At 29.6% G+C, this 24,352-nt stretch overlaps 1 protein-coding gene across 2 annotated transcripts in view; it reads right to left on the reverse strand.

Annotated features, from left to right (window-relative positions):
• The window catches only part of LOC107449889 (uncharacterized), a 72,178-nt gene that overhangs the window by 11,157 nt on the left and 36,669 nt on the right, over nucleotides 1–24,352 (reverse strand). For both annotated transcript variants that reach the window (XM_071184249.2, XM_043038686.3), the window contains exon 2: nucleotides 144–366. In XM_071184249.2, coding sequence (XP_071040350.2) covers nucleotides 144–366 — 223 coding nt within the window. The remainder of the gene's footprint in view (nucleotides 1–143; nucleotides 367–24,352) is intronic.

The raw sequence follows: 24,352 nt of genomic DNA on the forward strand, positions 1-24,352 counted from the left end.
CAATCAAATGTCAGTTTTCAATATAAATGGCAGAAAAAATAGAATTCAATTAAATTAATTTAAAATACTACTAATGATATGTAATTAAATTAAAATGCTACTAATGATATGCAATTAAATTAAAATACTACTAATGATATTACTGTTGATGTATCGAACATCTTCTCTGAATGCCAAAAGGGTTCTTTGCGCATGCTCTGTAAGCATCGGTGGCTTTTGCCTCTGACTGGAAGTACTCGATGTCTTGATAGGCATCGACACACTCTCCTTGAACCATGTGTTGAGTATGACTTGTAAGAAACTGGCTTCTTTATCCACCTGATGAAGGCGGCTCCCCAGGATTATTAGAGCCACAAAAGACAACCCCTAGGAAAGACAAAACAAATATATTAAGAATAAACTCCTATATTAAGCTGATGCAATGTTTATGATAACATCAAGAGCTTGTGATGTAACAATGAAATTTAAAAATATAAAAACTTTCAGGAATTAAAGTGCACCATCATGTTAGATTAATAGAATTATTTGAAAATTTTCTTGTCAAATTTAGAACTATTAAAAAAAATAATAACTCCGAGTGGTAATGAGTTACTTAAAGTGGGTTTTGTAATTTAGTTACGGAAGATAAATATTTGCCAAGTTTCAGCATAGAACTGTAACTAAATCAACTGCTCGAAAGGGCAACTATAAATCATTCCTGAATTTCTAACTTTGGGCAATAATATTTTTAAAATTGCTTCAGATTCGAGACTAACTTTCGAAATCAAATAAAATATGTAATACAAATAAATAGATATAAGAGACACATTAAGTAACAAATAAAATTATGTTGTTGATTCTGATGACACTCGGACAAGCCAAGATCACCTGCCATTTACATTTTCGCTAATTAAGTCAGGGAGGTGCACCTTTGGTTTCACAAGAGAGCACCGCAAGAGTGAAAGTATATATTAGCTCAGAACCCCACGGATAGATGGCAGCACCACTCATTCATGAGGTCACTTCCTCAATTTAGACATAGATCTAAAGGGAATTCCCCAGATCCCTAAGCTCATGCTGCTGCACAGCGACCGACCACCGATAGGGATTTACAAGCGCGTATATCTTATGTAGTCAGAATAAAATATAGAAAACAGTTACAAATGTTGAGTTTTAACAGTTTACAGTTTTCAACAGTTACAAAAGTTCGATGTGTGATGCTTTTGTTACACGGCAAACATCTAATGTGTATCTAATTTCATACCACGCACGTTATAGTTTATGCTATATACGGTTTGTAATGCTTCAAATATAAGTTTTTTTAGGTACTTGCTGTGTTTCTGGCATTGGTGATTTATAAATAGTGACTGAAGTGTAAGGATAAATGATCAAATGGCTGCTAAGATCCCCGAATCTTACGCCAGGTGTCAAAAACACTATTTATGAACCACTAATGAAAAAACACCACATACATTTCAATAACGCATGCGTGCAGCATTAAATATCATTAAAAATGCGGAATTGCAAAATGCGTGGAACGAACTTAATAATAGATTGAATGTTTTACCTATAATAAAAGGCAGCCATGTTAAAAATTTGACATAGCTTGGTATAATTTTATTCCACTCATTTTATTCTCGGAATTTTAACAAAATGTTCTGAATTTCACACTATGCTTAAATTTCATTAAGTTTGCGATCGATTCAATTTAATCGGATTTATATACCTTTCGTTAGAAATTCGGGAAAGCAATTAACATGATTAGGAGAGTTACCACCACATGGACTTACTAAATAATCCTTTTCTAAATATTTCAGGGGTAAAATTAAATAAATCCAACTTTCTGGACTTAAACCAACTAACTTGGAGAAACTAATCCTTATTCTGAATGGCATAGAACTTATGTATCTATCATGGCTACTTTTCCTTAGAGGGAATAACATTTTTCAGTAAGTTTGACATAGCACATCAGCTACATCGAAAATCAACCAACAGCTCTTCTAGTGTTAGGTAACAACTGTTTCTTAATAATACATTAAAGTAGTTACAGATCCCTTTTTTAATTTCAAACAAAACAAAAATATATTTAGATTCGCGTTCTATTTGATTTAATCAGACACAAAAATCATTCGTAAAAAGTTTGGGGAAAGCAAAACAACTCCACCCGAACAAAAATCGATTTTATTCGTTATTCCTTTTCTAACAATGGATCTAATTTTATAGTCTTGGATCCCATATTTATTAAAGAAAGCTGAAGATTAAAGACTGAAAATGTTCCCAAATTTTAATATGTGTCCTCAAATGTCCTCGAATTTCTATAAAAACGCATAATATTTTTTATGCGGGAAAATATCAAAGAAAATTAAAAACGGGCATGTTTTTTCTAAACAAGATAATTTTGTCTTACAGAGAATACAAACGAGAAGCAAAGAAGCATTTTAAAAATAAAATTAACAGATGAAAACTCCAGGCTCAGCTTAAAAGAGTTTCACCAAAAAATTCAATAAATTTTAATAACTATAAACTCATATATTTTATGTGTGTTCAATTTCTAAACTGCTTAGTAATATCATCTTTAAAGGAGATGGTTCTGCATCTGACATTAGTTATTAATTTTTTTTTTTAAATCTTTGTTGAACATTGAAATTAATATTTTTCATAAATATATGGGTGTCATCAAATCGTAACATTTTTCAAGGACGATCCTATTTGCTTATAAGTCTCGTAGCCTTACCCTAAATTGAGTCATATTATATCATTTTATATTTGAGTTGTATTATTTCATGACTGCTTTTCCTGACAGCGAATAACTAGTTTCATTAACTTTGACTGGAATTAAATCAGCTCATTGGAAAAGGCGAATGAAAAGCTTCCTTGTGCTTTCAGAACTGTGTAGCAACAATTTTTCACCGATAAGTTTTAGTTACAGATATCTAACTTTCTCTTTGAACTAAACTAAAATATATACTTTAGTTATATTTTCCATTTGTGTTCTGTTTCATTTAATCAGACGTAAGAATGAAACGTAGCAGTTTGGAAAAAACAAAGCCCCTAATAAGGAAACGTCTCCACCCAAAAAGATGGATTTTCTATATTAATCCTTCTCTAACAATGGATCTAATTTTCTTGTCTTGGATCCCATATTTATTAAAGAAAGATAACCCTCACCCTGAATGATATTGAGCTATAGACTATGTCTATTTTTCCTTACAGCGAACAACTAGTTTCAGTATTTTTGACTAGAATTAAATCACCGAATTCGAAAATGTGAATGAAAAGCTTCCTTGTGCTTCCAGAGTTGGACAACAACAGTTTTTTTTTCTTTCTTTTTTTGCCAATAAATTTTGAAAATAGTTACAGATCTTTTACTTGCTCTTTGAAACAAACTATGATATATACTTTAATTATATTTTACATTCGTGTGCTATTTGATTTAATCAGTTACAAGAATCATTCATTAGAGATTTGTGAAGGCAATTACCATAATGAGGAGATGTCACCTCCCAAACAGATGGACTTTCTAAATTAATCCTTCTCTAACAATGGATCCATCTTCCCTCATTCTACACCCAGTTGAAAGTCAGATTTGAATCTTTTCAGCTCTGTGTATTAGACCGAAACATTACTAAGCAACATTCTAAGAACGGTCAACCGTAACCGAAGTTTATAGCTATGCAAAATGCTGGACACCTTTGAAAAATCGCTTAAATGTTGTTTCAATGTCAGTATAACGCATCGCCTCTGCAAACAACCTTAACCTAGTTATATTTCTTGCATCAAATTGTGTTACATTACGAACATATAATAATCCGTTTACCAAATTCTCATTTCTGTAAACAAAATAAGCTATTGTATACAGTTTAAAAATCTTTTTTGCAAAATCTTAACTGGAAGTGGTGTTATTTTTTTATTTAATTATCTTAGAAATTAAAAAGTTGGTCATTTTATATCACTATTGAAAAATGTCTACGATTTCCTTAATGGCATTAGGTAAAAGTTTAAGTTTGAAAATCAAATGCTTTAATTCTACGTTTAATGCATATCTTATTATGTTAAATAGTTCGTTAACTCACAATATCCCTTAAAAAATTTACTTATCAGTAAGTATAAAGTTTATCACATTTAAAAAAATGAATATTTTCTTTCCTAAACTACAACATATGAGAATTAAATAAATTTTTTTGAAATAATGTAATAGAAAATAGAAAAGTAAAAATGAACCTGATTGTATTAGTGTTTGGATATCTCGATCTTTCACGTATCTTTTTAAAACAATTTCCTCAGATATTAAAAATATATATATCCATCGATATTTTTTTCTAACTTACTATAAATAAGGATAAAAACTGTTTTTACTTCATTTTAAATTTTTTCCAAACCATATTAAAATAAAGTTATTCAGTTATTTCGAATTCTAAACTTACTTTTACTCTAATCTTTGCTTTTAAAATCGGTACCGACAACAAATAAAACTATATCAAGTGTTTCTTTTTCCTGCTAAAAATTTTAAAAAAACATGCCCTTACCTTGATCTTTTTTTTTAAAAACCATTGCAACTTTTGCATTATTTGTGATTAAAAATTAATTTTAAAGCTATTTTTTAAACCATTGTTTTATTTAATTTTCGAAGTATAAAAAATCCATTCGAAGATAACATCAAAAAATTATGTACTTAAAAAATATTTTTTGTCTTACGATGATTATTAAAAGCTCTTTCATCAATGCCGTAAACCTCAGAAAACACTTCTTTTTTTTTCTTCGCATAACTACGATGCTCATTTCAAGTATATTTTTTTAAAAGAAAGCTACTTTTAAGCTACTACAATACTTAAAATTACTTTATTGCAATTAATCTCCTTCTTATTAAACAAATATTTAAAGCTATTCAAAAAGCCTATCTGAGTAGTAAACATGATCAATACCAAAAAGAATTATTTTTTTAATTAAATAATAATTTTATTTAGTTTCGCCATTTAAAAGTATGAAGGAATAAAACTAGTTTGCAAAAAATTTTGAAGATTGATTCTTACAATTATGCTATAAGTAAATCATCAAAATGAAAAACGTAATCTTTGATTTTTACTTTAACTTTTTTTTCTTTTTTTTTCTTCGCATAACTACGATGCTCATTTCAAGTATATTTTTTTAAAAGAAAGCTACTTTTAAGCTACTACAATACTTAAAATTACTTTATTGCAATTAATCTCCTTCTTATTAAACAAATATTTAAAGCTATTCAAAAAGCCTATCTGAGTAGTAAACATGATCAATACCAAAAAGAATTATTTTTTTAATTAAATAATAATTTTATTTAGTTTCGCCATTTAAAAGTATGAAGGAATAAAACTAGTTTGCAAAAAATTTTGAAGATTGATTCTTACAATTATGCTATAAGTAAATCATCAAAATGAAAAACGTAATCTTTGATTTTTACTTTAACACTCTAATACTTTGCATTAATTCATTGAGTTTTTTATTAGTTCATTAATGTATTTAAAAATGAATGTTAAAAAATTAACTAATTAGATTTTTAACTACAATATTTCATTATTTTTATGAAACTAATATAAAATTAATATTAATGTTTTATGGTATTTTGTGCAGCCATCTACTGATAACTTTAGAAAAGATTTGTTTACATAAATGTGAATAACAGTAAAGGTTAGCACAGGGTCAAGAAGAGAATCCAACACTGGAAAGTTAGTCCCTATTGTGATCTGTTCGTTCGTTCGTTTGAAAATTATTTCTCGACTTCATATGTAGTTGTAATTATTTATACACAAAAAAGTTTAGGTTTATGGCCAAATCTTTACAGTAGGTAAAATTTTAAATACCTCGCCCACCTCATAAAAAAGGATCTTAAAAATCAAATTTATTATAAGTAATTTAGATGGGGTAAACTGACTGAGACGGCTTTGGCTGGTAACCGGCTGTGGAGCCCAAGAAGAAGAAGAAATTTATTTTTATGGAATTTATTTTTATAAATATATAAATCAATCGCATTTTCAAAAATATTTTAGCTTACCATTACTATTAAAAAGTAGTGTTTTAAATTGTTAACAAAAAACGTATTTGTGAATACAAACTTTAAATTTGAAAAAATGTAAAACAAAAAATGCCTAAACATTCTAAATATTTCACTTGGCAGATTCCACTTATGAAGTTAATACAGCGTGATCTGAAAATTGTTTTTTGATAATATATTGGAAAAGGACGTTGATCTTCGTCTGAAATGTTTTTCTTGTTAATCATTGAGGCTATTGTTGGGTGTAATGCGTCAAATAACGTAAGGTCAAGGTGAAAGAAAGCAACTATGGAGTTTCATCATCGACAAATGAGCACAAAAAGGAAAAAGTAAACGAGATTTAACAGATTTCGGAGAAAGTTCACTTAAATAAAACTGGTTTTTTTTCTTCCATTAGAAACTTTAAAAAAATATATATGAAGTTATCGAACGTTTCGTTTTCCACCAAAAAATGTCATATTCATAAATTTTGAGCATTAACGCTTTCTTAAATTCTCTTTGGTTTTTTAGCTGAGTGTTGTTTTTAGTTATTCTTTGAAATTAATTAAGTTGAATATCTTACATTATTGACAATTAAAAGTGAATAACTTTTGATCGTGCCATCTGAAACGTCCTACTAAACTTTAATTTTCCTTTTACTATTTTATTTTTCACTTTTTATTGACATAAGTTTCATAACAACGTCTTACAAAATTGTACAGTATTATTTAAATTATTAAAATAATTCAAATTTTTTCCGTAATTGCGAATTTTGCGATGACCAAGAAATATTACTTTTGGATTAAATGAATTATTTTTGAGCACTCTACTATTCAGTTAATAAATGTAATTAATTATAAACAAAGCCAAAATGTGTGTACCAGAATTTTTTTAACAATGTTGGTATAATATAAGATTTTGACAAATTATCCAGTGTTAAAGCTAATTTACAAAATATAGTTTTTTAAGCAAAGCACTATTTTGGAAAATAAAAATAGATAATAACAGAGTTTTCCTTGCAGTAATTTTTGCTTACATATAGAACAATATTTTTTCAAAATATCAAATATTTCATTTTAGTTTAGCGCAATTAAGAAAGAATATTCAATATTTAATGAAAATGTAAGTAAATTTTTACCACTGCAAATGAGTTTAAAATCGATGTTAGCATTTTTACTAGCGATTTGCACTATTTGAATAAATAAATTATCTTAAAGGCTTTAAGATTTATTTATCCTAATAAACTTTTATGCATTTATTATAATTTACTTACGAAATAGCATGGGCTACATATAAATTAAAAAGCAATAAGCATTCTTTATTTAACTATAACAATGCATACAGAGCATTATTATCACCAAACTTTTTAAGGGGTTATAAAATTACAAATAGTGTGTGTGTGCGTAAATAAAGTGTACCTGTGAAGGGCCTTGGGCAATACAATACAATGATAAGTCACACTTTTTTCAAAGGGAACATTTTTACATGAAACTATCCCTCAGCATTTTTCCAAATTTACAATCATAAATTTCTGAGCCGCGATGGCTCAGGGGATAGAGCGTTCGCCTTCCAATGAGGTGAACCGGGTTCGAATCCCAGTCGATACGAATTCCGCATCCGACTTGCACCGACCACAGTGCTGACGCGAATCATGGGCTTGTCATGGGCGAATCATGAAGAATCATGGGCTTGAGTCCCCTTGCCGTCAGGCTAACCGTGGGAGGTTCTCGTGGTCTTCCCTTCCATGTAACGCAAATGCGGGTTAGCTTCATGAAAAAATCCTCAACGGAGGCAAATTTCTCCCAATACTCGATTCAGGAGATCCCTTGTCTTCTGGATTGGGTTCAAAATTACAAGGCTACTGAGTTGAATATTAGTAGTCGTAAACCCATAAAATTGGGTCGGCTGTTCAACGACGGATATAAAAAATAAAAAAAAAGTAAAATCATAAATTTCTACTAGATAACAACACATAACAAAGAAACCTTTTATTGCCTGCATGGAAATTACTCTTCTGAATAATTTGAAAATGTGACTATAATTATATTACCACAAACAGTTCGATTGGAATTTTTCACTCAGCAGTAAGGTATCCATGATGTTTTTCATTAAAATATACACCTGAACTATTTGAAAATGTGACTTTATAGTACTATAAGCCGTCCAATTGTGATTTCATATTTTGCTGCTTATGTATAGAATCCGGGATGTTTTTTACCAAAGGCGCTCTCCTGAACAGCTTGAAAATTTAGCTATAATTATAATAAATCAAACCGTTCAATTTTAATTTTAAATTTTGCCGTGAGTATCTAAATTCCCGTAGAGCTAAGGAGCATTAAAAGAATAAAAAGAGAAAGAGAGACAAATACTATCTGAAAAAGAAACAAAAAGAATTCTAGGACACACCGACCAATCCTTCAAGTTCAATGAACCGAAGAAGAGCGTTAAGAAGGTTTACTTTTTTCATTAAAATAAGGACGAGAAAGAAATCTTTTGCTAATCCTACATGTCATGTCATAACAGTAAGTTTGATTGAAATTTAGACATGTATTCACAGTTCTCTTAAGTTCTTTTCAAAGTAATAACAAATAAAATCCATCATATATTCATATTTTTTCTTTTAAATGTCAGTTTTAACAATCAGCCGTATGATCTTGCTTGATAGATTTGAAAACTAGTTATATTTAATATATTCAGAAGCACGTTAGTCAAATATCTATGTTGGACATAATTATAATGCAACTCTGTAAGAATTATAGTGATTGTTGAACCATATTTTCAAGTAAATGCTTTCTTAATATCAGTAAAGTGTTAAATGGACCATATTATTTGGTTTAAACGTAAACTATGATTCAACTTTAATTAGGTCACAGCTTCTATTTTCTTTAACTTAACTTTCGGAAAAGTCGATACAATTTTGAAAAATAATATCGGTCCTTCGAACCATATTACGGTGTAAATTTGATGAGCCTTATTCAGATCCAAACATATTTTACAAAAAGCTTTGAACAGCCGACCGATTCTAAGTTTGCGATTATCAATGTTCAACTCTGTAGCCTTATAATCTAGAACTCAATCCACAAAAAAAGAGAACTCCTGTATAAAGCATTGGGACAAACTAGCCTTTGTGGAGGACTTCTAGATGGAAATAATACGCGCATTTGTGTTACATGCAGAGTATAACCACGAACACCTCATACAGTTAACCCTATATATATATATATATATATATATATATATATATATATATATATATATATATATATATATATATATATATATATATATATATATATATATATATATAGATAGATAGATAGATAGATAGATAGATAGATAGATAGATAGATAGATAGATAGATAGATAGATAGATAGATAGATAGATAGATAGATAGATAGATAGATAGATAGATAGATAGATAGATAGATAGATAGATAGATAGATAGATAGATAGATAGATAGATAGATAGATAGATAGATAGATAGATAGATAGATAGATAGATAGATAGATAGATAGATAGATAGATAGATAGATAGATAGATAGATAGATAGATAGATAGATAGATAGATAGATAGATAGATAGATAGATAGATAGATAGATAGATAGATAGATAGATAGATAGATAGATAGATAGATAGATAGATAGATAGATAGATAGATAGATAGATAGATAGATAGATAGATAGATAGATAGATAGATAGATAGATAGATAGATAGATAGATAGATAGATAGATAGATAGATAGATAGATAGATAGATAGATAGATAGATAGATAGATAGATAGATAGATAGATAGATAGATAGATAGATAGATAGATAGATAGATAGATAGATAGATAGATAGATAGATAGATAGATAGATAGATAGATAGATAGATAGATAGATAGATAGATAGATAGATAGATAGATAGATAGATAGATAGATAGATAGATAGATAGATATAATAAATAAATAAATACAAGAAAACACTAAGAAAGTTAAGAAAAACAATAAGTAACATTTATTGCGCTTAAGCTGCAAGTAAACAGCACTCATTAGATAAGTTCAAAATGAAGAATAAAACAAAGAAAAATTATAGACATATGAAAAAAAGGGGGTGGGAAATAATAAGTAAAAAAACAACAAACAAAATTTTATTTAAAAAAAAAAAAAAAAAAAAAAAAAAGTGAAATGATAATTAAAAAACCGGAAAAAAAGCCGGAAAAAAAAAAGATATAATCTTTTCTTCAGCCCACACGATTATATCCGCAAAACAGAGTGCTTTCTGATATTGTATCAATAAAGCCAAAGCAAAATATATTAATACAATAGTGTGAGGAGCACTCAAAATTTTTTTTTTTTTTTTTTTTTTTTTTTTTTTTTTTTTTAAATAACTACATAAAAATAGATCATAAAAAGTAAATATAACATGTAAAAACAGATAATAAAATTAAATAAAAGAAAAAATAAAATAAAAATAAAAAACATTAAAAAGGGGGGACTATAAAGCGAGTAGCAAAATCATAACAACTTACATGGACAGTTATTTTTCAAGAATGATTTAAAAATGTTTTCGCAGAAAGATTGCCAGATTACAAAATATGAAAACAAAAGCGCAAATTGAGTGTAACAAAAGGGTTCTAAAGTGTCGTTCTTACTGCACTGCTGAAGTGATTTGTTATTCTGAGTTTTGATTTGTTAGTTACCAAGGATGGGCCCGAAATGGATGTGCGGATAGATAGATTTTGCGGATATAATCGTGTGGGCTGAAGAAAAGATTATATCTTTTTTTTTCCGGCTTTTTTTCCGGTTTTTTAATTATCATTTCACTTTTTTTTTTTTTTTTTTTTAAATAAAATTTTGTTTGTTGTTTTTTTACTTATTATTTCCCACCCCCTTTTTTTCATATGTCTATAATTTTTCTTTGTTTTATTCTTCATTTTGAACTATATCTTCTAAAACTATTTATGATCAATTTTTAAAATTATCCAGTATAATATTACCTTGTGCACATCCATTTCGGGCCCATCCTTGGTAACTAACAAATCAAAACTCAGAATAACAAATCACTTCAGCAGTGCAGTAAGAACGACACTTTAGAACCCTTTTGTTACACTCAATTTGCGCTTTTGTTTTCATATTTTGTAATCTGGCAATCTTTCTGCGAAAACATTTTTAAATCATTCTTGAAAAATAACTGTCCATGTAAGTTGTTATGATTTTGCTACTCGCTTTATAGTCCCCCCTTTTTAATGTTTTTTATTTTTATTTTATTTTTTCTTTTATTTTATTTTATTATCTGTTTTTACATGTTATATTTACTTTTTATGATCTATTTTTATGTAGTTATTTTATAAAAAAAAAAAAAAATAATAATTTTTTGAGTGCTCCTCACACTATTGTATTATTTTGCTTTGGCTTTATTGATACAATATCAGAAAGCACTCTGTTTTGCGGATATAATCGTGTGGGCTGAAGAAAAGATTATATCTTTTTTTTTTCCGGCTTTTTTTCCGGTTTTTTAATTATCATTTCACTTTTTTTTTTCTTTTTTTTTTTTTTAAAATAAAATTTTGTTTGTTGTTTTTTTACTTATTATTTCCCACCCCCTTTTTTTCATATGTCTATAATTTTTCTTTGTTTTATTCTTCATTTTGAACTTATATATATATATATATATATATATATATATATATATATATATATATATATATATATATATATATATATATATATATATATATATATATATATATATATATATATATATATATTAGAATTAATAATGAGGGAAAAGACCACATACTAGATGGCAAAATGGTGTAAAAAAAGCGCTCAGAAGTGTTGGGATATATAGATGGAGAGTTAGTCAAGATGGAGTAAGGTGCTTGAGATTGTCGAGGCCAACGACTGGCTGTAATACTGGTAGAAGGAAAAGAAGACTTAAGCAAATCTGATAGAAACTGATTTAACAGGCTCCAAAATTTATGACAGCGAATGGAATGATTTTTAATTTTATTCATACGGTTCAACTTAAAACAATTTTCCTATAAATGTATTATTTAAGGTTGTCTACAATGTGAAAATATTTTGTAAATCATTCAAAAAAATATTTAAGTAATAATTAGTTTAGCAATATTCAATAGCTTTTTATACAATTTTTAATTTTTTATATACTTTCATCTCTTTCATCTCCTCAAAAATCAAAGTAATACTTTAGTCTAAAATGAATGAGAGAAAGACCTCATTAAATCTTAATTTGCACTTTTTAGAATCTTAATTAACTCTTTCGTTGTTTCCGTGGAAAATTTAATTTACATTTATAAGAGGTTGGATGAAATATATTAATAAAAACGTTTGAAATATTTGAGAGAAAGACATCTACTATTGAAGAGCACATTAGTTTGTCACCAAATTCTCTTTCAAAAAATAATAAGAATATCTTACAATTTCTTAAATTAATGAAAGACATCTATCGTAACCCGAATTGACTTTTAATTAATTTTCTTACAATTATCATGAAAATCACAAGTCAATTAATGACGAAAATTTTTAATCAAATCAGCTACCTTCAAATTAGTAAAATTGCTTTGAAGAATGTTCGGAATGAAAATTTTCTCTAATGTTTTTCTCAAAAAATAAATATAATTTTAAAACATTTGATGTCAAAAAAATATATTTTTACTCGTTTACTTAAAAATATACTTTAAAAAATGCTAAAAAAAATCTTGCTCGAACAATATTGAACTGTTTTTTTACTATAATCAAAGAAATTTAAATAATATTATGCCATTACCAAGTATTTTCGAGAAATCGGAGAGAAAAAATATTTTTTCCAATACTAAATATTTATGTAATTGCATTGAAAATTTATATTATTACAAAAATTCGTATAAACCAATATATTAATGTGTATATCTTAGTACTAATATAGTTAAGTCCTTTAAGAAATCTAGAATTCTACAAGGATTCGGACAATCCTTTTTCTGTGTGTCACTTTTTCTTGTGATTTGCAATTTTAAGTTCTTTTCTAAATGCTCTTTCTATCTAGTTCCAGGCACCATCTTGTGGTATTTCTTGACTTTGATCATCTGGATCACCGTTCAATAATCTTTTACAACTTCTTTCTGAGTCCATTGTTAGTATATGTTTGGATTTCCTTCTGTTCTTATAGTTGTTGCAAGGTCTAATCCCTTACATTTATCTTAAAACTCTTTATTTGTTCTGATCCTGCAAAGTCCATCCTCACATATCACACCAATATCCGAAATCAAATTACAAGCGTATTTTTTCTTTTTTACCTTTAACATTGCGTTAACATACTTTTTCGAAGATCTTCAGCCAAGGAAATGGAAAAAGCCACATTTTAGGTGCCTTACACTCGAAGTAAAGGTATAATTTTATGCCGTACATAATATTGTGCAGTAAATATTATCTGGGCTTTAAAATCAGACAAATAACTAGAATATTAAACTTAAAAAGTTATTAAACTTTTTTTTAAAAAATTGCCAATTTTTCCTCCTTGATGAAAATTATCAAAATCACTGCCTTATTCTCAGTTTTTGCAAATTTTTATGAGCCCAGATAATGCAGCATTGGAGTAAGTTTTTAAATATTAAAAGATAAGACCACAAATGCTTTTCATTTTCTCAAAACTGTGGCTTTTCTCCATATTGACGTTTTGCACCATTTTCAAAATAAACATAGAGAGCACTGGTTCTCTATGTTTATTTTGAAAATGGTGCAGAAGGGATAGGCTAAATTTGACGTAATATTCATATGTAACTGTTGTAATCTCAGAACAGTTGTGAATATAGCATATTATTCGTAAAAAAAAACGTCATTTCATGCAGGTGCAGAGACTTCAAAAAACAGCCTTAACTAAAAAAAACGAAAACTCTTCGTCGTTGTGAAATAAAACAGAAAATTTTAAGACACTTTTTCTAAAATTTGTTTCATTTATTGACATTAATTGTTCTGCAATAAATTTTTGAAATTATTGAGCATTCAGATTGGCACTAATTGGCTAAATAAGAATAACAAAATTCAACAATGAAATAAGTTAAAACGTTTTAACTTCCAGCAAACGTTTCTAGCAACGTTTTAACTTCTTGCATTTCTAACAAAAAGGGTCTTTAATGAGATCAGCTTTAATATTGCGGGAAACTAATTTATTTAATATTCCTTTACATTCCATAAATATGCTTCGTGTTTCACCAAATAATGCTGAAAACAATTGAATTAAGAAAAAACCAATTAGTAAACTGTTCGATATCAACAAAATCAAACAGCAAATAAGAGGTTTTCCAAAAATAGGATTTAAAAAAAAGTATTTCCTTAACGAACTGACTGAAGAATGGCCAGATTGCTTACGCTCTTGAGAAATAAATGGCACGCTTCAGCAAATTCAAAACGGGGAACTGAGCCGTCTACTAACATCAGATTGTGCTTCTTTGTCTTGTTTTACAACTTTTCGACCTTTACTTTGAATAAGAAGCGAATTTGACAAATTTGTTCGACATGCATCGGTCACTCCTCATCATAGCGTGCAAAGAAACCATCAGTAGGGCAGAAAGAAAGCCCTTGATGGTCATTAGAAAGTTTGCTTTTTATAGAATCACCATTTTGGGAATAAATTTTATCAACTTAAAGAAGGCTTTAAAAGCCCGTTTTTGACAAAAAGTATAAAGCGAACAGCATTACCCACACCCTACTGAACAGATACCCGTTCATAGGGTGGGCCACATTACACACAACAGAAAACAACACAGAGAGAAACATCCATGTCCTGAGCGGGATTCGATCCCGCAACCATTGACTTCGCAATCACGCACGCTGCCTGCTTGGCCACTTGGCCTGCTTTATAAAAAAAAGTAGAAAACAAATACGAACGTATTACTTCAGATCATCTATTTAATGGTAGTTAAAATTTCGCGTTCAGTGTTAATGTTTTAAAATAGATTGACTGAATAAAATTTTCTTTTTTTTTTAGTGGCTTTAAATCCCCAACGGTTTTTCCATGGCACGGAGAAAGATATTCTCATAAAATAACCTTATTGTATAGTAATGGCATTTTTGGCAAAGAAAAACATAATTCTGGTAATAAAACCAAAATATACGGTTTTTAAACCCTTCATTCAGTAATTTTTCCTTTCACATTGTAACGGCTTAAAAGTAAATCTGTGTTTTAAAATTATATTTCTTATTGTTGCATATAGTTTGCATTGCTGTTAGTAAAATATACAGAACTGCAAAATAAAGTTAATTGAAAAAAGTGGTTTTTGGGTCATGCCATAAAGTATCGTTATAAAATTATCAAATTACCACATTTACCAAATTTTATCACATATTTTTAAACCATGCTTTATTTTTAATTTTACCAAAATCCTTTTCAAAGTGCTTCGGTGAAAATTACCGATCTCTTTGATGTTTCCATGGAACAAGAAACACCTCTATCGTATTCTAGTAATTTTGACCATACTTTTTTTTTCTCAGTGAGACATTCATGCTTTTCGCGATTGTTTTTCTTTATTTTACGTTAATTTTTAAGATATCGAGTACCTCTTTGTCCTAAAAATCAATCCAGCCATGTTGGGCTCTACCTCTAGGTTTTGCAAACATGGGCTTTGCCAAAAAATATGTTGTTTTCTTCATCCGCTATATTCTTATATATACTCTTGCGACATGACAAACCAATTTGAATATTTACACTTTGGTGAATTTATACTTTCATACATTCTTGCCGTATGAAAAACCAATTTGAATCCCTTCATCTTGGTGAATTTATACCTTCACACATTCTTGCCACATGACAAACCAAATTGAGTTTCTTCATCTTGGTGAATTTATACCTTCACACATTCTTGCCACATGACAAACCAATTTGAGTCTCTACATCTTCGTGAATTTATACCTTCATACATTCTTGCCACATGACAAACCAATTTGAAGCTCTTCATCTTGGTGAATTTATACCTTCATACAATCTTGCCACATGACAAACCAATTTGAGTCTCTGCATCTTCGTGAATTTATACCATCATACATTATTGCCACATGACAAACCAAATAGAGTCTCTTCATTTTGGTGAATTTATACCTTCATACATTCCTGCCACATGACAAACCAATTTGAGTGGCTGCATCTTGGTGAATTTAACATCAGCCGAATCAATAAGTAATTTGTACAGTTATGAGCTTGTTTTTCTTTAGGATGCATCCACTTAAATTCTACCCTGAATACTTCGAACAATTTACCCTTCAAAAAGTTGCAAAGTTATCTTTATTACGTACAGTTAATGCCAGTATGTCTGATGCACATTTTAGTACAGCTTTTTGAGACTTTTCAATAACAGTAACGTGTTTTTTCTTCTAATTAAATTTAATTAATGAAATAAAATTAAAAGCGCTATGGATTATAGCAAGCAAATTACTATAAAAAACTAAAATTTTACTAACTTAGTTACTGAAGTCATCGTTTTCTGAGCGAAGTTTTGTATCTACGAAGAATTTTTGTTTCTTCATCAAATTTAAATTTTTTGGAGAATCAAAAAAGTAATAGAATTTCATAACCGTACCATCACTAAATTTTGAAATACAATTTAAAAAAACCTAGTACACTTCCTTTTCATATATTCAGCATATTTAAAGTCTGAACTTACTAATAAATTATTGCAGTAAAAAGAGCACGCGCATGTAGCTTAATTTTTTAATAACTCCCTCATCTATTTTTATTGAGTAAAGAAGTTTCTTTCATAAAATTAATCATAAAAAAAGCAAAAATAACAACCAATAATCAAATATATATCCTTAATTTTGTCTTTTTTTAATCTATAAAGTGCTTAAAGTATCATGTTTTTCGTTCATACTAATGAACACGTTTTTCCTCTACTAGTAAAAAAATAAGACATAATTCTAATTTAAAAAAACGTTTTCTTTACATTTTAAACCTATGGTGTTTTAAAATACTATAGAAACAAAATTATTCAAAAATGAAGTGCACCTATAAAGTTCAATTGAAATTTATTCATTCATAAAAAACCAATAAATTCCAATCGGATTGATAGGTTTCTGTTTTATCACATCACGTGTATAAGTATGTAAAATAAGCTTTGAATAACAGTAATGCATTTATATTATAGTTTTCTTAAGTCTTCATGCATAATACAATTTTGAAAAACGAAGAAGAAATAAAACACTTTCTTGTTCATTATTAAATATTTTTCCTGTGATATTTGGATAAGTTTCCTTCATATTTACTTAAGTGTTGTTATTATTGGAAGCAGGTTAAGATCTATAAAAACACTCCTTTCAATTGAGGGCAAAGAGTTTCATTTTATCTTATTCTCAACGCATAAAGTTGTAAAAAAGCATTTTATTGAAATATCCAATTATTGTTGTTTCGATCATAAAATATTCATCTACAGAATTTACATTTTCTCATAAGCAGCTTTACATTGAATCTGTCATTGAACTCTGGCACAAATGGTATTTAAACCTTTCTATGATACATAATAATGAAAAGATTGCGAGAGATAAATTATGAGAGGAGTATTAACCCTCCAAATCTTTTCATACGTTAAATTGATAGATTTATGTGAAATGATAACAATAAGGAAAATCTTAAAATATTTACGCACTCGTATATGATATTTAAAAGTTTGCTAGTTTTTATGAAACAGTATTTAAGGAACAAGATGGTTTTGATTTCATCAGGAAAGAAATAATTTTTTCCCGATTTCCTATAACTTACCTAAAATTCAGCGTATGATCTTGAATTTACAGGAATTTTAGAAAAGCACAGACATTATTTTAATGTAAACGCTTTTGTTTTACAATGCAAATAACTTTCATTGTTTAACTTTCTCTAAAGCTAATATTTGAAAAAATAAAGACACTTAAAGATGCCTGAAGATACTATGGAGCCTTCTCTATGACTTGAAGCAGCTTTTAATAAGCGTATGTTCTTATCCTAATTCAGGACTAACTAACTACAATTCTTAATTAAGGAGAGTCATAGGTTCATAACCTAATTTAAAGAGAGACTTATGTATGTTCACATTTGAAACATTTCAACATAGATAACATTTTTCTAAAAAGCAACATTTTTTTTATTATAAACGTTGTTGAGTGACGGACGCAATTTTGAGTTTACGACTACCAATGTTCAACTCCGTAACCTTGTAATTTTGAACCCAATCCAGAAGACAAGGGAACTCCTGGATCAAGTATTGGGAGAAATTTACCTTTGTGGAGGACTGTTTTATGGAACTAACTCACATTTGCGTTAAATGGAGTGAAAACCATGGAAACATCCTATGGTTAGCCTAACGACAAAGGGAGTCTAACCCGCAAAGAGCATTCGCCTTCCAATGAGGTGAAGCGAGTTCGAATCCCAGCGATCACTGGGCGATACGAATTCCGCATCCGGCTTGCACCAACCGTAGTGCTGACGTAAAATATCGTCAGTGGTAGACAGATTATGGGCTAGAGTCTCTTTGCCATCAGATTAACCGTGGAAGGCTTTCGTGGCTTTCCTTTCCATGCAACTCAAATGCTGGTTAGTTTCATCAAAAATGTCCTCAAAGGAAGGCAAATTTCTCCCAATACGTGATGCAGGAGTTCCCTTGTCTTCTGGATTGGGTTCAACGCTTAAAAGCTTCAATTATGCCCATTTTTCCTCTGATGCCTATTTATCCCCTCATTTTTGCCTCATTTATGCTCATTATGCTCTATAAGACAAAAATAACTATGCATAAAAGAATCATAAACTAACTGTAATTATTTCTAGTAATTCATTTGAGGATTATGAAGATAGAGGCTGTGAAATGTAAAACAAAAGCATTAAGAAAACACAATGAGACAACAAAAATAAACATGCAAGACACGAAAAAAAACTTGAAGAGCGGTCGATTTATTTTACTTAAAAGACGGTGCATATCGAAAGGTCCTTGAGCAACCAGAAAGTCACAAAATATCTCTCTAATGTTGCATATTTCCTTTTTTTTCAACTTAAACATACATGTCATGAATAAATAATGCTTTTTACGTATACCATTCAAAAATTATTTGAATATTCCTAACCGAGTCAATAAATTTTCTACATGTCAAGAGCAGTCTGCATAAGATTAAAAATAAAATTTAAATAAATGTCAAGAGACTTGTGCCATATTTTTTATTAAACTAAACCTACACAACTGGCAAAAACAAACCAGACTTCCGCAAAAAACACAAATGGAATTCGGTATGTCTTCAAAGAAATAAAAATTTATGACGATGACAATACTAGATAAAAAGAGCTGTAGGTGACAACAAAACTTTAAACTAACTAACAGAAAAATATTAGATGAACTTGAACCTGTAACAACAAGCACGTATAAACGATAGTTAAAAAAGTACGTTTCAAATAGTTAATGTTCGAAACGGAGTGAGAATATTTAATACTCAACGCGACGCTTTTTATTCCAAACATGCTGTGACGCTGTGTTTTTAAAAAAATGTCAAACAAATTTTGAATCAGATTAATGACTTATTATTATACGTACAATAAGTTCTAATTACCACACATTTTGTAAGAAATACAAAATTGATAAGTAAAATTTAAGCCATGCTCTAAGGTATAATGATAAAGCTATCAAATTTTACCACTTTTACCAAATTTTCTCACATATTATGAATCCATATTTGATTATTAATTTTACCATAATCATTACCAAAGCACTTCAGTAAGATTACTGGTGTTTCTATAGAGCCAGAAACGCGACACATTTTACCAAATTCTTGCAGTTTTGACAATACTTTTTTTTCTCGGTGTACAAGCATAAACCTTAAATTTTCAAGCAAATAAATTAACAAGCAAATCTGAAATGGAAATCATGAAAGATTTTATAGCTTTACATTTTATTTCATGCTTAATATTTATTTGAAATCGATAACCAGTTATTTTCCCAGAAAACATACAACTTTGTAATGTCAAATATACACATTATGCGAAAACATTTTCTATAATTAAACAGTAATTTATGTTTTATATGCGCCATTTTTAATTTTATATTTTTTTCATTTTCATAAATGACATTTTGTACAGTATGAAATACAATTTAAATTAAATTAACTGATTAAATCTTGCATATTTTTTCACTGTAAAAAAGTTTGGTGCATTTTTGCGACTATTTTTGCTGTTGAAGTAAATGAAAATTATTTCATTGCATGTATTCAAATTTCACTTTTATAATTCTTATTTATTTATTCATTCATTTTTTGTATATTTGTTTACTGACCACCCATATTTTCATGTGCATTAGAATCAATTAACGGCTTTATTTCAAAATCACTTAGTTTTGAAAAACAAGAAAATTTTTAATAATATTTTTGCAATAATTTAATTCGTTATTATGTCAATTTAATATAATTTTTTGGACGGTAACTGTAGTTTCGTACTTAAAAATGTATTTAATTTTGCTCAAGACAAGAAAGGGTGACAAATGACCTACCAAAATTTTTGCAATGTACCTTTTCTGTTCTTAGTATTACACTCGTGTTTCCTATTAACTTATTGTACAAACTGTCTTACTAGAAGGAAGCCTAAAGAAGTTTGAAGGGTTGGAGTGCTGTCTATCAGAAACTGAAAGGTTGACCTGATACACGAGTCTGACAGCAATACCGGTGGGCGTTCCAGGAATTTGGTCCATATTTTGATTTGAATTTATAAACTCTAAGTTCGATTTTAGTACAGTTTTAGAAGAATAATTTACCCTGACTTTTAATTGCTTCTACTATATTTTAAGATATATATTTTAAGACAAGCTTTTTATTTTTAATCGTCTTTGCAGGGTTCAGAGAATATTGTGTTCTATATTTTTAATTGATTTTAGTAGATTTTTAGATAAGTGTGCCTTTTATTCTTAATTGTTTTTTCTGGATTTGGAGTAATAGCATATTGAGCCTTAGATTTTTAATTGCATATTTATTGAAAATATAATTTTGTGTTGATAAATATTAAACTAGAAGTAATGTATAATTTGGAAATATGTGATATCTACTTGATAGCATTTGGAAATGTTTTGAGTGTGCTTTTGTTTAAAAATTTGAGTTTTAATAAAAATTGGTTGTAAATGTTAAATGTTTCAAGTAATTCCTTTGTTGATTTTCTTTGTTGAACCAGGGTAACTGCTACCAAAGTTAATTTATTGATCACAGCATAATCAAAGTTTTAAGGGTAACAGTACACTAATAAAGTAAAGAAATGAATTGAAATTTCTATTTATTTATTCCTTTAAGTTTAAGACTTAGTTATTATTAAACTGCTGTTTGTAGAAAATGCAACACCATGAAAGAATCATCAGAATCAAATGAAATTTAATGCAGAAACGACTTGTACTGATACAAATAAATGATGAAATTTTCAAAACAAAAGAAACAAATTAAGCGTCCGAAATCAGTATTTGGTGCAGCCACCACGCGCTGCAATAAGTGCTGCTATACGACGTGGCATGGAGTCAAACAGATGTTGAATATCTGCTTGAGGAAGAGAATTCCATATCGCTTGTATGCGCAACCAAAGTTCGTCTTTGGAAACTGCAGGACGCGGATCACGAGTGAGACGCCGACCAACCATATCCCACACGTGCTCAATAGGCGACATATCCGGCGAATAAGCAGGCCAAGGAAGAAGTTGCATGCGTTGTGCTGAACAGAAGTCTCTAACAGTCCGCGCAACATGTGGGCGTGCATTATCCTGCTGAAAGATAGCTCCAGGGATGCCTTGAAGGAAAGGAACGACTTCGGGCTGTAGCACTTCACGGACGTATCTGTTGCTATTGAGATTACCCTCAATTCGTATCAAATTGGATCGTCCATGATACGAAATCGCACCCCAGACCATAACTCCGGGTGTTCGACCACTATGTCGTTCAATAATACACTCAGGAAGGCAGCGTTGACCGGCATAACGTCTAACACGAACACGGCCATCATGGGTCCACAAATTGAAGCGTGATTCATCTGAAAAGACAACTTGGTGCCAATCAGCTCGCCAGTCTCTGTGCTCAAGAGCCCACTGCCGACGCAGCCGTCGATGATCCGCCGTGAGGGGAATCCTGTATAATGGCACCCTTGCACGCAATCCACGGCGCAGCAGACGACGACGAATTGACGAAGCCGACAATTGTACACCTGTAGCAGTAGACCAATGTGCTGCCAGCTGCCTGGAGGAAGCTGTGCGATCATTCACCGCCATGCGGAGCAGGCGTCGATCATCGCGCTCTGACGTCACCTTCTGTCGTCCAGTGCCTGTTTTTCGAGTTGTTCGGTGCTCGTCGGTCCACTGCTTCCAAACTCGCATCACTGTGGAACTGTTCCGCTGCATACGAGCTGCTATTGCGCGATAGGAAAATCCTCCTTCTCGAAGGCCGATTATCCTCCCTCGTTCAAACTCCGTAAGTTGCTTGAATTTCTTATTCTTCCGTCGTGGAGGCATACTCAGGTCTCACTAAACGTTTGCCACTAACAAATAATCATAGACTATTTTCAACGTCCCGCTACAGCACTTTATTTATACGCTTTCAGCATCAATTCAGAGGGCGCTGCGCGCGCCACGCACGCGCGATGGCTCTGAAACTTTATTAATTTGCATAATATCCTATAATTGACATTTGCTGCGAATTTCATTTGATTCTGATGATTCCTTCATGGTGTTGCATTTTCTACAAACAGCAGTTTATTATTAAGTAACTTCCTTGATTCTTAAACAGAAGCTAAAAAAACTACATTTACTTAATTAATAATTTATTAATTAATCACATTATGACAAAATATAGGAGATACCAGAAATTTATGAGGGTCAAAAATTTGTATGCGGTCTAAAAATATATACATTATAACCTGACCTTCTTAACAATACCTTCAAAACACTAAACTCCTTAAAATTAAGTATCTTAAAATATATAAGGTTAAAAACTTTAGAAAAAAAAACATTATCCACCTTTAAAAAAAAATTTGAACTAACAAAAATTCTATTCAAAGCTTCCGCTCTTTTGAGTATATACCTACAGGAAATACTTAAGAATGGGCAATCTTGCATGATGTCCTGCCTTTCACACACATTGTTACTTTTTGTTACTTTTTTTAAGGAAAAAAAACTCCTCGAACGGTTTAAAGTTCATTTACGAAGAGGCGAAGAAGTTCATCTTTTGAAATGCTTTTCAAACTTGTCTTAATGCTTCTAGAGAAAAGCTACAGGCAAGAAAAAAAAACTACTTGCTGTTCTTAAAGCTTTCATTAAGACGGAATGCTAGCAAGATTGAATGCCAAGTGTGTATTCAACTTATATAAATGAAATTGCAAATACTGTGCATGACAGTTGTAGTTATTGTCTCAAGTATAATCATCGCAACTACTAAATAGGGTTGTTGTTTTGTGACGATATCATAAAACGCGATTCTGTTATGAAAATGATTGATATGCTTTGAATAAGGTTGACTATTTTATGGACAACAATTTTGAAAATTATTTTCATTTGTTAGATACGGTGTGATCTAAATCTTGCTACCTAATGAGTTTTGATATTAAAAATTACTTAATTAATTAAAAAAACGCATGCTTACAATAAATGATGAAATAATCTAATTCAAATTTATATAAAAGATTTTCTAAAGTATGTAAACGTAACAATTTAATTAGAAGTCGAATGGTTAATCAATAATGCACGCAGTCGTTAATCAATAATACAAGTAGAATAAAATTCTGGTAAAATTACAGTACTGTATTGTAATGACATCTCTGATAAAAAAAGAAATAAAAAATATTTATGATTCATAAAACTAAAATGAACGGTATTATAAACATTCATTTGATACTTTTTTCTGTTCATTTTTCTGTTACGACATATTCTCGTTTTCAAAATTATAATTTTATTAACGCACCTTTAGTATTAAATACAAAACTGAAAAGTAAATTTTACCGAAATATTTGATTTTTATGCCATGCTTTAAAGAACCAAAATAAATTTTGCACATTTCAACGCATTTACCAAAATTTATCCCTTATTATAAAACCATATTTTATTGCTAATTTTAACAAAATCATTACCAAAGAATTTCGGTAAAAATTACCGAGCTTTTTAGAGTTTCAATAGAACCAGAAACACGATAAATTTTACCATATTTTGGTTGTTTTGACTATACTTATTTCCTCAATGTACGTGTATTGATGGAAAATTAAATAAATTAAATAATTATACAAAGCATTGCTTACAAACAATTATGATAATTATAAAAAGTATCTACTGCCACTATTTTCTTCAGAATCTAAGAAAATATTTATCATCATTAATTTAACAAAAATAATCTTCCCTACTTATCTCACGTATGTTTTAATATCAT

The sequence above is a fragment of the Parasteatoda tepidariorum genome, chromosome 10 (assembly GCF_982258835.1).
Source record: "Parasteatoda tepidariorum strain Cologne lab strain chromosome 10, Ptep-v5.0, whole genome shotgun sequence".
Classification (NCBI taxonomy): domain Eukaryota; kingdom Metazoa; phylum Arthropoda; class Arachnida; order Araneae; family Theridiidae; genus Parasteatoda; species Parasteatoda tepidariorum.